The sequence below is a fragment of the Chlorocebus sabaeus genome, chromosome 2 (assembly GCF_047675955.1).
Source record: "Chlorocebus sabaeus isolate Y175 chromosome 2, mChlSab1.0.hap1, whole genome shotgun sequence".
In the NCBI taxonomy this organism is placed as follows: Eukaryota; Metazoa; Chordata; class Mammalia; order Primates; family Cercopithecidae; genus Chlorocebus; species Chlorocebus sabaeus.
Genome location: NC_132905.1, coordinates 93,307,616 through 93,321,081, shown reverse-complemented (window position 1 = coordinate 93,321,081; position 13,466 = coordinate 93,307,616). Strand labels below are relative to the sequence as shown.

Genomic DNA, 13,466 nt, shown 5'->3' with positions numbered 1-13,466 from the left:
CACTTTGTGAATTGTAAAGTGCTACACAAATGTTAGTTGTTGTTGCTGCTGTATCTGAGATGTCTTAATTTTCTTTTTCTTCAGAAATAGTCTAATAAACCTCCAGGGCTTTTCTGTTAAAGTATATTAGTTGGTAAAATGTTGAATAAACAGTTTATTACAATATACGTAAGTATTCTATAAAATCTTTCTTGGGGTTAACTTTCAAGATTTTATGTGTATCTAAAATTCATTTTAAAGACTGCAGGCACACAGTTTGGAAGGGCTCTGCCTTTGCTGCTCTTCACAGAGGAAGACCTCCTGAAATGCCAGTGAATTATGGTTCCCCACCAAATCTTGGTAAGTAAGGTTGGCCTTTGAGATGCCTGAAATAATTCTTTTTACATTTCTCAACAACCTTTATAAATGCTGTATTAAAATTTAAAAAGAAATACTGGTTGAAATGTTTTGATAGTAATAAGTATCAAATATCAAATTATTGTTAAAATAATTACTAAAAATAAAGTTAATAAAAAAGAATCTTACTGTAGTAAGAAGTCTGTATTAGTGAATATAGAAGAATAGAATTGGGAAGAAATTGTGTCCTTAGGGTTTCTTGAACATAGATTTTTGTGACCCTCTAGAAATTGTTGTTTGAGTTTTTAGATTTTTCCATATTGGCTCTCCCTTAACCATTTTCATTGTTTTTATTTCCTAGTGGAGATACATCGAGGAAAACAACTCACAGGGTGTTCCACTTTTAGTACAGCATTTCCAGGAACTATGTATCAGCATATAAAAATGCACAGAAGGATTCTCGGACATCTGTCTGCTGTTTACTGTGTAGCATTTGATAGGACAGGACATAGAATCTTTACAGTGAGTTAACGTTTTAAACTTGATTTGGTGTCATCTAGAGTACTTCAGTGTGCTTCAGAATCATCTGGGAAATCTTACAAAATATGTAGTTTCTGTTTCCCATCCTCAGAGATTTTGACTCAGTAGGTATGGTGTGGGTCTCATGAATTCGTATTTTTAATAAGTGCGTCACCTGAAGATAGTCAGGACTCTGTGCTGTTTTGAGATACTATGATTTAGAGTAGTGGCTCTTAAATGTGATATTTAAGGATGCTTAAAAATAGACATACCTAATACTTTCCCTCTAGCACATTCTAGACTTACTGAATTAGATTACATTGTAATTAAATATTTGTATTAACTGTAAACCCCCCAAAATAAAAAGCTCCTCAGACCTCTACAAGTGATTCATGTTCACATTAACCACTGGTTCAGGAAAATGGGTTGATTATAAAATAACCCATTAGTGTTCAAGTAAGTATTAAAAACCTATCTGAAAAAATTTGGAATTTATCATTTTAATGTTTTAAGGGTAAATTAGGATAGGTGAGAAGTTTAACTTTGATTTTGCAGGTGTACAATTCAAGAGTAGATAATCAAGTGTTTCTTGAATGAATGGGTGCTGGCTAGTACTGTAAACTTGAGACTGTGTTGTTTGTGAGGAGGCTGTTCCCACCATTTTTGTTTGTTTTTGGGATTGCCGCTTAGTCCTGTTTCTCCCTATGAGGTATAGATCTGTTCCAACATTCATCACATTATTTAGCTTGGTGTGAATAGACTTTTCTTTTTTTGAGACGGAGTTTCGCTCTGTTGCCCAGGCTGGAGTGCAGTGGCGCAGTCTCGATTCACTGCAAGCTCTGCCTCCTGGGTTCATGCCATTCTCCTGCCTCAGCCTCCCGAGTAGCTGGGACTACAGGCGCCAGCCACCACACCCGGCTAATTTTTTGTATTTTTTAGTAGAGGTGAAGTTTCACTGCATTAGCCAGGATGGTCTTGATCTCCTGACCTTGTGATCCGCCTGCCTTGGCCTCCCGAAGTGTTGAGATTACAGGCGTGAGCCACTGCACCTGGCCTAGACTAACATTTGACCATTGTTAGTTGATATAAGAGAGCCATGAACTTTGAGTTGGACTGCTTACTTTGCAGAGAACTTGGGGGAAAATAGTATTGATAATGGAGTCTGACCCATAGAAATGATAACTTGGCAGTATTTTTATGTACACTTTCTTTGCCTTAAAGAAAAATACTGTTATTCCATAAGTGTTCTGACCGTAAGTCATAATTTATTACATAAATAACAAAGTATTCTATAGTTGGAAAGAGAGAAGTTAAAGATAGTTAATTTGGATGGCATATAAAAGGTATTCTTTTAATATCATTTAAAAGATTTGCTGTACTAACATTAATTTTTGGATATCTTTTTTCTTAGGGTTCAGATGATTGTTTGGTAAAGATTTGGTCAACACATAATGGCCGCTTGTTATCTACATTAAGAGGTCATTCTGCAGAAATTTCAGATATGGCAGTGAACTATGAGAATACAATGATTGCCGCGGGGAGCTGTGATAAAATTATTAGAGTGTGGTGCTTGAGAACTTGTGCCCCGGTTGCTGTGCTCCAAGGACATACAGGATCAATTACATCTTTACAGGTAAACTTTTAGCTTAGTGGGCACATTCCCATATATATTTTCACCTTTGTTTCTTTGGAATTGAGAAGTAGTAAGATGTGTATTAGTAACTATATATTTTAAGTAAGAGAAATGATAATTCATACTTCCACAAATCATGGAAGGCTGATGAAATGAAGATCTAATGCATATTTACATGAAGGCTTATTGATATTTTGGGGTTTATGGTTGAACTGGATGACTGTCAGTTGCAAACTGGTGATAGATTGTTTTTCAACTTTAAAACTTGTGGATTTTGCTAAGGTGGTTTTGTTTTTTGTTTTTTGTATTTTGTTTTTTTTTTTTGAGACTGAGTCTTGCTCCGTTGCCCAGGCTGGAGTGCAGTGGCGCGATCTCAGCTCGCTGCAACCTCTGCCTCCCGGGTTCAAGCGATTCTTGTGCCTCAGCCTCCCAAATAGCTGGGTTTACAGGTGTCTACCACCATACCTGGCTAATTTTTGTATTTTTAGTAGAGACAGGGTTTCACCATGTTGGGCAGGCTGGTCTCAAACTCCTGACCTCAAGTGACCTGCCTGGCTCGGCCTGTCTAAATGCTGGGATGACAGGTGGGAGCCACCGCGCCCGGCCGCTTGGTTGATTTAATGTGCCTAAATATTTAAAGTTTTTTTCCACGAGAAGCAGAGGATAATTTTGAACCTATACAGAGTAGACAGAATAGTATAAACTCCTATGTATCTGTCAACCCATGGCCAGTTCTTTCCTAACTGCTTCATCTTGTACCTAAAGCAAATCCTAGATTTTATATCATTTCTTCTGCAAATATTTCATTCTGTATTTCTAAAACATAAGGATTCCCCTCCCTCGCTTTTTTCATAGCAACTGTTATGGGAGGAAAAGATTCCTTTTTAAAACAACTACAACACTATTATCACACTATTTATTGATGTTCAAGTTTCCAGTTGTCTCGTAAGTGGTATTTTGTTTAGGTTGTTTGAATCAGGAGCAAAACAAAGCCTGCATGTTACAATTGGTTGCTATAGACTAAAGAAACTTAAAATATGAATTTCACCTACCTATGCAGTTAAAAAAAATTATCTTGCAGTTTCTTTGTTGAAGGACCTGGGTTATCTATACTTTCCCCACAGTTTGGATGTTGCCAATTGTATACTATTAGAGTAGTTTAATATGTTCCTCTGTATTTCTATTAAGTTGGTTATTGGATCTAGAGCACTGGTTCTCTTTAATGTGCATGAGAATCACCTGGAGGGCTTGATTAAAACATTGTTAGGCACTACCCCCAAAGTTTCTGATTCAAAACGTCTGGGGTGGGGGTATGGGAATTTCATCACTGATAGAAAATTGATCACATTGAGGTGTAAGTTCTTCCATCAGAAGGCACAAAATGTCTAGTGTTTTTCTATATTCCTCACTGATGTTCGCTGCCTTACATCTATTAGTTTTTAGGGACAGAAAATGTTGCTCTTACTAGTGCAGGGTTCTTGGATCTCAGTGTAACAGAAATTAATAGGAGGCTGGGCAGACTTCCCAGACAAGATTTATTAAGACTTAACGCCGAGACTTACTAAGACTTGTACCTAGCAGTGGCACATACCTGTAATCCCAGCACTTTAGGGAGGCTGAGGTGGGAGGATCACTTGAGCTCACAGGTTTGAGACCTGGCCTGGGCAACATAGTGAGACACCACCCCCAACCCAAGAAATAGTTTGGCAAGGTGGCACACGCCTGTAGTCTCAGTACCCTGAGGTTGAGGGAGGATTGCTTGAGCCAGGAGGTTGAGGCTGCAGTGAGCCATGATCGCACCAGTACATTTCAGTCTGGGTGACAAAGTGAGACTGTCTCAAAAAAAAAAAAAAAAAAAAGAGACTTATGCCTGAAACATTGGGAATAAGTGAGACAGTGAAGGAAGAAGGGTCCTCTGGCTGGCTCCCCAGGGAAATGCCTTGCCGTGTCTTAAGGAGGGTGATGTGCAAAACTCATGAAGTAGGTGAATGTTATTACATGTGTGGGATGGAGCGCAGGGTGTGCAGATGCACTAAAGAATCATGATAACACATATGTCGCATGATGAGAGGGGGAGATAAGCCCCTCTGGGTGAAGGTTTTAGTATTACAGTGAGGCTCAGGGTTAGCATTGGTCCTTCTTCTGGCCTTGTGCACATATGGGCAATAGAGTTAACTCTCCCGAGTAGGATTCATGGCGGAATGCTGCTTGTTTTAGTTTTTTTAGACAGCTTACAAGGTCTGGTCAGTGAGTATGGGCCAGTGGGGATGGTGCTAAAATGTCTGGTGGTCAGTGGTCACGTATGGAGAAACATGTTAGTGGGGGTGGGCCAAGTCCTGTCCCTACAACACTGTTTCAGTGCTTTTCTATCATTTTTTGAAACTTATGTTTGGTTAGGCTGAAGTAAATTTTTAGATGATTTGTAAGGCTTTTATTTTGTTTTGATTTATAAGACTTTTAAAGGCACATTGGTGTCTCTCATTAGAATTTGGTTAAAACTGGTGGTGGTTCAATTTTTTTATGCACATTCACCTAGGCTATATATTAGTGGTCACTTAAATGGATTTGGTGTGAACTTTTGTGATAAAAAGCGACTTTTGTTCTCTTCTAGTTAATATTCTCAAAGAAAAGAGAGTGAGTAGCTATTATGGGATGAAGATAGTTATAATTGAGATAGTGGTTTTTGTTTTTCGTGTTTTTTTTGGCCCAGACGGAGTGCTGTGGTATGATCATGGCTCATTGTAACCTCAGCCTGGGGTCAAGGTCTGCCCATCTCAACCTCTCAAGTAGCTAGGACCACAGGTGTGTACTACCAACCCTAGCTGTTTACATTTTTTATAGGGATGGAATCTAGCCATGGTGTCCAGGCTGTTCTTGAATTCCTAGGATCAAGCAGTCCTTTTTCCTCCACCTCCCAAAATGCTGGAATTACAAGCCTGAGCCACCGCGCCTTGCTGAGATAGTGTTTTATTTTGGAAGTTTAAGCAAGACTTTTGGTTTGTCTACATGTAGTTAAGAAGTATATTGTTTTCTGGAAGATTTTATAGTTTGAAAATCAAATTCTTGCTAGGTTTCACAGTTAACATTTTATAGTTTGATATGAATGTATTGACAATATAGCAGCAAATAAGAACATTTATACTTTGAGAGGGTGCCTGTCTTAAAATCATCTTGGAATTCTTTGAAAGTGGAGTTCTAGTCTTCCCTGAAATGATTCTTCTCGTAGTGGGGGCTCACGTGCGTTTATTGCTTACTGAGTATATCTGAACAATCTACTTGGTTAGTAGTACTTTTTTTTTTTGAGACGGAGTCTCACTCTGTTGCCCAGGCTGGAGTGCAGTGGCATGATCTCAGCTCACTGCAACCTCTGCCTCATGGGTTCAAGCGTTTCTTCTGCCTCAGCCTCCTGAGTAGCTGGGACTACAGGCACGTGCCACCATGCCTGGCTAATTTTTTGTATTTTTAGTAGAGACGAGGTTTCACTGTGTTAGCCAGGATGTTCTCAATGTCCTGACCTTGTGATCCACCCACCTTGACCTCCCAAAGTGCTGGGATTACAGGCGTGAGCTACAACGCCCAACCTCAGTGGGTGATTTTAATAGCATCTGAACACAACTGATGAAACTGAAGAGAGAATTAGTGAAGTGGAGTTGAGGTCAGAAGAAAATAAATAGAACCAAATACAATGAGTAATCATTGCAGCCTTAGGGAAAATTAGAGGAGTAGTAAGAAGACTGATTGCTAGCTTCTTAATAGAAATAATGGAAGTTGATAGACAAGTAATATTTTTAAATTGCTAATAGAAAATGCCAGTCAATAATTCTGAGCCTATTAAAATATATCATTGAGGAATGAAAGTGTATTAAGTGCATGTTTAGACAAGCTGAGAATTTCTTAGCAATTGAACAACATTAAAGGGAATTCTAAATAATATTCTTTTTTTCTTTTTTGAGACAGAGTCTCGCTCTGTCGCCCAGGCTGGAGTGCAGTGGCACGATCTCGGCTCACTGCAAGCTCTGCCTCCCAGGTTCACGCCATTCTCCTGCCTTAGCCTCCCAAGTAGCTGGGACTACAGGCGCCCACCACCACGCCCGGCTAATTTTTTGTATTTTTTAGTAGAGACAGGGTTTCATTGTGTCAGCCAGGATGGTCTGTATCTCCTGATCTTGTGATCCACCTGCCTTGGCCTCCCAGAGTGCTGGGATTACAGGCATGGCCACCGTGCCAGTCCTAAATAATATTCTTTAGGCGGGGATGTGATCCCAAGTGGAAACTTGGAAATGCAAGAAGGAATGAAGACTTAAGAAAAAAAACAAAAGTGAATGTGTGGGTAAATGGAAATAAACATTGGCTGTATAAGATAAGTAAATTCTGGGCTTCAAAATACGTATGGAATTAAAGAATGAATAGTGTGTATATCAGGAGGAGGTAACTTCAATATTCTAAGATCTTTGCATTGTTCAAGAAGTGGAAAATAAAAAAATACAAATTTACATTAGACTTTAAGATGAAGATGTGTTTTGAAATCTCTAGAATAATAGCCAAAAGTATAGCAAGAGATTGTATAACTACTATACTTAACAGAGGTGGGGATATATGTACTAATAAAAAAAGTAAAACAAGAAAGAAGAAAAAAAACATTACTAAGATGATACTGGGTGGGATAGTAAATGTCAATATAAACATAATTATATTACTTGAAATACATTAAATGGGCTAAAGCAAGTCTCAACTGAAATAATTCTAAGTATATTCTCTGACAACAATGTAATTAAACAAGAAATTACTAACAGCCAGAATTAATAACAGATAATCCTCACTTTTTGTAAACTTTATGTATAGTTGACCCTCGAACAATATGGGTTTGAATTACATGGGTCGACATATATAGATTTTCTTCCACCTCTGTCACCCCTGAGATAGCAAGACCAACTCCTCTTATTCCTCCTCCTCCTCTTCAGCCTATTCCACATGAAGACAATGAGGATGAAGACCTTTAAGATGATCACTTCTACTTAATAGTAAATATATTTTCTCTTCCTTATGATTTTCTTGATAACATTTTTTTTTCTAGCTTACTTTATTATTAGAATACCTTACATAAAACATATACAAAAATATGTGTTAATTGACTGTTCATGCAATTGGTAAGGCTTTATTAGTAGTTAAGTTTTTTGGGAGTCAAAAGTTACATGTGGATTTTCAACTGCCTGGGAGGGGGTTGATACCCTAACCCCTGTGTTGTTCAAAGGTCAACTATACTTTTAAATAATCCATACGTCAAAGAAAAAAAAATCACAATAGACATTTAAGAATATTTCAAACTGATTAATAATGAAAACCTTACAAATGAAAACTTGAGGGAGGTACTCTTCGGGAGTCAGCTTTGAAGGCGGTGCCCAGTGATTCTTGCCTCCTGGCACTCAGGCCACTGTAGTCTCCTTGCTGAATAGGGTTGACCGGTGAACTTAAAAGATAATGAGAACGACTTTCAGTGTTTCTGAAGTTATACTACACCATAATAAGGTAGCTTTTGTCTTGTTCTCTTTAATCACTGCTCTTGGGGGAAGCCAGTTGTTAGGTAGATTGCACACTCAAACTGCCCTATGGAAAAGTCTTCATGGTAGTAACTGATGTCTTCTGCTGTAGTCATGTGAGTAAGTCATTTTGGAAGCATATCCCCGTATTCCCAGTTAAGCCTTTATGTTACTGTGGCTCAGGTCGACATCTTGACTGCATCTTGCAGCCTCGAGACACTGAGCCAGACCTACCTAGCTAAACTGTTGTTGAATTCTTGGCCCATAGAGACTATGGGATAATGAATATTTATTGTTGTCCAGTGCAGCTAAAAATGTGGGGGTAAGTTGTTTCATAACAGTATATCATTCTCCGCTGAAGTTGTGCTGAAGGGGAGATTTACACCCAATTGATGTATTAAAAAGAAGCTGAAATTCAGTGATCAACTGTATTTCTCAAGAAATTAGAACAATAAACAAGAAGAAAGAAATTTTGAAGATAAGTGCAGAAATTAAGGATAGAAAAAATGTGCATAACAGTAGCAAGGATCAGCAAAGCCAGAAGTTCTTTGAAAGGCTAAAAATACTGGTAAAAGACAGGTTGTTCAGGGAACAAAAAAGAAACTTGACAAATAACCATTATCAGATTTGAAAAAGGGGTATCACTACATATCCTTCAGATAATAAAAAGAGGATATTTTAAACAGCCTTATAAAGGAAAATTGAAGGTAAATACAGAGAAAACACCAAGACATAAAAAGAAAATCTGAATTGACTTGTAGCTATGAAGTGCATTGTATCTGTAGTTAAACATTTTCTCTACCTACTTATTATTTAGGTAAAAAATGTTTGACCCTAATCTCCCAAGGAAGCAATCAGACAAATCCAAATTGAGGAACTGTGAAACAAATCTCTTATTCCTCAAATGTTTGGTTTCAAGAAAGACAGAAAGATGGAGAGCTTTTTTACAAGGATCCTCAGGAAAAGGGACAAATGTTAATATATGAGCCTTGATTTGGGTTCTGGATTTAGGAGAGAAAAAAGCTGTAAAGGATGCGTGAGAAATTTGGGAAATTTGAATATGGATTATATAATGTTTTATCAGTATTAAGTTTTTAAAGTATTGATAACCATGTTATAGTTATGTAGGAGAATGTCATTGTTAGGCGATACACACTAAGGATTTTAGGGCTGAAGTAATGTCTGTAAGGTAGATTTGGATGGTTCATGTCAGTATGATATCTACTTCAAGAAGCAAGTATTGCAAACTGTTAGCCGTTGGTGAATCTTGATGACCAGTGTATGGGTGCTCATCGTACTATTACGACTTTTATCGAGATTAAAAATATTACAAAATTAAATATTTGCAGAAAATGAACACCATGCTATTACTACAACTGTTCATTTTTTTTTAGTATTGCTAGGCAAGAAAAAACAAAAATGGGCCGGGTGCAGTGGCTCACGCCTGTAATCCCAGCACTTTGGGAGGCTGAGGTGGGCGGATCACGAGGTCAGGAGTTTGAGACCAGCCAGACCAACATAGTGAAACCCCATCTGTACTAAACATACAAAAAATTAGCTGGGCGTGGTGGCGGACACTTGTAATCCCAGCTACTTGGGAGGCTGAGGCAGGAGAAGTGCTTGAAGCTGGGAGGTGGAGGTTGCAGTGAGCCGAGATCGTGCCACTGCACTCCCCACCAGGCGACAGTGTGAGACTTCATCTCAAAAAAAAAAAAAACAAAAATGTACAAATACTGGAAATAAAAAATTTTTATTTTCCAATAGTTTGGTTGCCTACTTAAAATCCAAGAGAATTGAAAAATGCCTTGACAGGTTGCAGTATATCTTGTGAAATAATAGCTATTGAACTTAGGTAGTGATGATGGCTGCACAGCATTGTGCATGCACTAAATGCCACTGAATTGTTGACTTTAAAATGGTTCATATGGTGTGTTTTATGTTACGTGAATTTTACCCCCCCCAGAATGCATGAGTGAGCATACAGGAAAAGATTTTCATTTTAACAGTTAACAGTACAGCTAACTACCTTTTGACGAATACATTTTATTTATTTATTTATTTATTTATTTGTTTATTTATTTATTTGATATGGAGTCTCGCTCTGTCACCCGGGCTGGAGTGCAGTGGCTGGATCTCAGCTTGCTGCAAGCTACACCTCCCGGGTTCACGCCATTCTCCTGCCTCAGCCTCCCGAGTAGCTGGGACTACAGGTGCCTGCCACCTCGCCCGGCTAGTTTTTTGTATTTTTTAGTAGAGACGGGGTTTCACCGTGTTAGCCAGGATGGTCTCGATCTCCTGACCTCGTGATCCGCCCATCTCGGCCTCCCAAAGTGCTGGGATTACAGGCTTGAGCCACCGCGCCCGGCCTTTTTTTTTTTTTTTTTTTTTTAAAGACAGAGTCTTACTCTGTCACTCAGGCTGGAGTGCAGTGGTGCGATCTTGGCTTACTGCAACCTCTTGTCGACTGGGCCCAAGTGATGCTCCCCCCTCACCCTCCTGAGTAGCTGGGAGTAGCTGGGACTACAGGTGTGTGCCACCACTCCTGGCTAAGTTTTTTTGTGTGTGTTTTTTGGGTGGAGATGGGGTTTTGCCATGTTGCCCAAACTGGTCGAACTCCTGGGCTCAAGCAGTCCTCCCGCCTTGGCCTCCCAAAGTACTAGGATTATAGGTGTGAGCCACCACACTCAGCCTACATTCTTTTTAAATTTTTTGTTTTTAGTTGACCTATAATAATTATAGAAAGACAATACGGTGTGATGTTTCAGTGCATATATGCATTGTATAAGGATCAAATGAGGGTAATTATATCCATCACTTTAAGTATTTATCATTTATTTGTTGTGGTAATATTCAAAGTCTTCTAGCTATCTTGAAATGTTGATCACATTGTTATTTGCTGTACTCACCTTGCCGTGTAATAGAACACCAGAACTTATCCTTCCTGTCTGATTGTAACTTAATACCCATTGAAACAACTTCTTATGGTCCCCCCTTCCTCCATACTCCCCAGCCATGGGTAACACTGTTCTGTTCTCTGCTTCTGTGAAATCAGCTTCTAAAATTCAATAGTGAGATTACACAGTGTTTGCCTTTCTGTGCCTTGCTATTTCACTTAACATAATGGCCTTTAGGTTCATCCATATTACCACAAATGACAGAGGAGTATTCTGTTTATAATGTTCCATTGTTTGTGTGTGTATACACAGACACACTGCATTTTCTTTGTCCATTCATCTGTAGATGGGTATTTAGGTTGATTCATATCTTGACTATTGTGAATGGCACTGCAGTAAACATGGGAGTGCAGGTATCTCTTCAATATACTGATTTCATTTCCCTTCGGATATATACCCAAAAGCATAGGCAACAAAAGCAAAAACAGACAAATGGAATTATATCAAACTACAAAGCTTCTGTACAGCAAAGGAAACAATCAATATAGATCAAAGAGACAACCTGAAGAATGGGAGAAAGTACTTGTAAAATCTGTGCATCTGACAAAGGGTTAATATCCAGAACATAGAAGGAACTCAACTCAATAGAAAAAAAATTCAATTAAAAAATGGGCAAAAGACCTGAATAGACATCTCTAAAAAGAAAACATACAAATGGCCAACAGATATATGAAAATATGTTTAACATCACTAATTATCAGGAAAATGCAAATCAAAACCCCAGTGAGATCCTACCTCACCCCGGAATGACTGTTCTCAAAAAGACAAAGGATAACAAATGTTGGGAAGGATGTGGAGAAAGGGGAACTCTTACGCACTTTTGGTGAGAATGTAAATTAGTACAGCTATTATGGGAAGCAGTATGGAGGTTCTCCCACCTTCTCCAGAGGCAGGTTCTCTCTCTTGCCCAGGCTGGAGTGCAGTGGTGTAATTATAGCTCACTTGGCCTCAAACTTGTGGGCTCAAGTCATCCTCCTGCCTCAACCTTCTGAGTAGCTGAGACTATAGGTGTGTGCCACCTCACCTAGTTAGTTCTTAATTTTTTGTAGAGACAGTGTCTTGCTGTGTTTCACAAGCTGGTCTTGAACTTCTGGCCTCAAGCAGTCCTCCTGTATTGGCCTCCCACAGCACTGGGGTTTATAGGCATGAGCCACCATGCCCGGCTGGAGGTTCTTCACAAAAATATGATTGGCTGTATATCTAAAGAAAATAAATAATACGTTGTTTCACAGCAAAAGAGAGGATCAGCCAGGTGCGGTGGCTCATGCCTGTAATCCCAGCACTTTGGGAGGCCGAGGTGAGCGGATCATGAGGTCAGGAGATCGAGACCGTCCTGGCTAACACGGTGACCCCATATCTACTAAAAAATACAAAAAATTAGCTGGGCGTGGTGGTGGGCACCTGTAGTCCTAGCTGCTGGGGAGGCTGAGGCAGGAGAATGGCATGAATCCGGGAGGTGGAGCTTGCAGTGAGCGGATATCACGCCACTGCACTGCAGCCTGGGTGAGAGAGTGAGACTCTGTCTCAAAAAAAAAAAAAAAGAAAAGGATCAGCATATATTGAAGAGTCCTTATTTTATCACCTAACAAGTTGTAAAAGTAGACGTTCTTAAGCTTATGAGCATGAGGTACATACTAGGTAGTCACTCCAAATGTGTAGATTTCTAGCATACTTTGGACTTCTGAAGTAGACACATGAGGTCTACTAAAAATCCTAAAATCCTAAGGCCAAAGAGGACTTTGAGAAATCATAGTTCATACTGTTTCCTTTATGCAGGATTTAGCTAATCCATCTTAGAAAAAAAGAGACTATTTTTAATATCCAGAAATACATATTATAGTCATTGGCAACTGTCCTTGAGGGGGGGCATAATAAAACATGGTTGTATGTCAGTAATACTGCAATTGATGAAATGCTGCTATTTAGAAACAGTAAAAGGAAGGCTCCCGAGGTTAAAAATACCTGTTGGACACTAAAGAAAAACAAAACAAAACAAAACAAAACAAATCACAACTCTTAAAACTTCAAGCTTAGAGGCTTCATTAGTGAATTCTATTAAAACTTGTTAGAACTGCTGAGAGCTTAGTATGATGGTTAGATATATATATAGGACCCATGTCTTAAAACCAGAACTTTATTGTACACTATTAATAAACAAGTAATAAATACAATGGAAGAAGAATTAATTCATAATAGCAACAAAACCCCTCAAACACATAGGAGTAAATTTAACAGGAAATGTGAAATAGGTTTATGAAGAAAGATCTTAAAAATACTGGAATCATGGGTTGGGGAAGGAAATAGTCTAAATAAGTGAAAATGCCTCTACCATGTTCGTGAATCAGAAGATTCAGTATTGTAAAGATGTCAGCTCTTTCCTGATTATGCTACAAAATCAGCATATTTACATTTGAAATTCCAATGATTTTGTTTTTATGGAACTAAGCCAGCCAATCAAGCTCATTTAGAAGAGAAAAATAAGCACGG

At 38.7% G+C, this 13,466-nt stretch overlaps 1 protein-coding gene across 2 annotated transcripts in view; it reads left to right on the top strand.

Annotated features, from left to right (window-relative positions):
- The window catches only part of BRWD1 (bromodomain and WD repeat domain containing 1), a 131,387-nt gene that overhangs the window by 15,463 nt on the left and 102,458 nt on the right, over nucleotides 1–13,466 (top strand). The window contains exons 6-8 of one of the 2 annotated variants that reach the window (XM_007968201.3): nucleotides 241–339; nucleotides 698–858; nucleotides 2,267–2,488. In XM_007968201.3, coding sequence (XP_007966392.2) covers nucleotides 241–339; nucleotides 698–858; nucleotides 2,267–2,488 — 482 coding nt within the window. Of the gene's footprint in view, nucleotides 1–240; nucleotides 340–697; nucleotides 859–2,266; nucleotides 2,489–6,635; nucleotides 7,510–13,466 lie in introns of those variants that run through there. The other variant, XM_073010631.1, reaches the window with a different exon arrangement.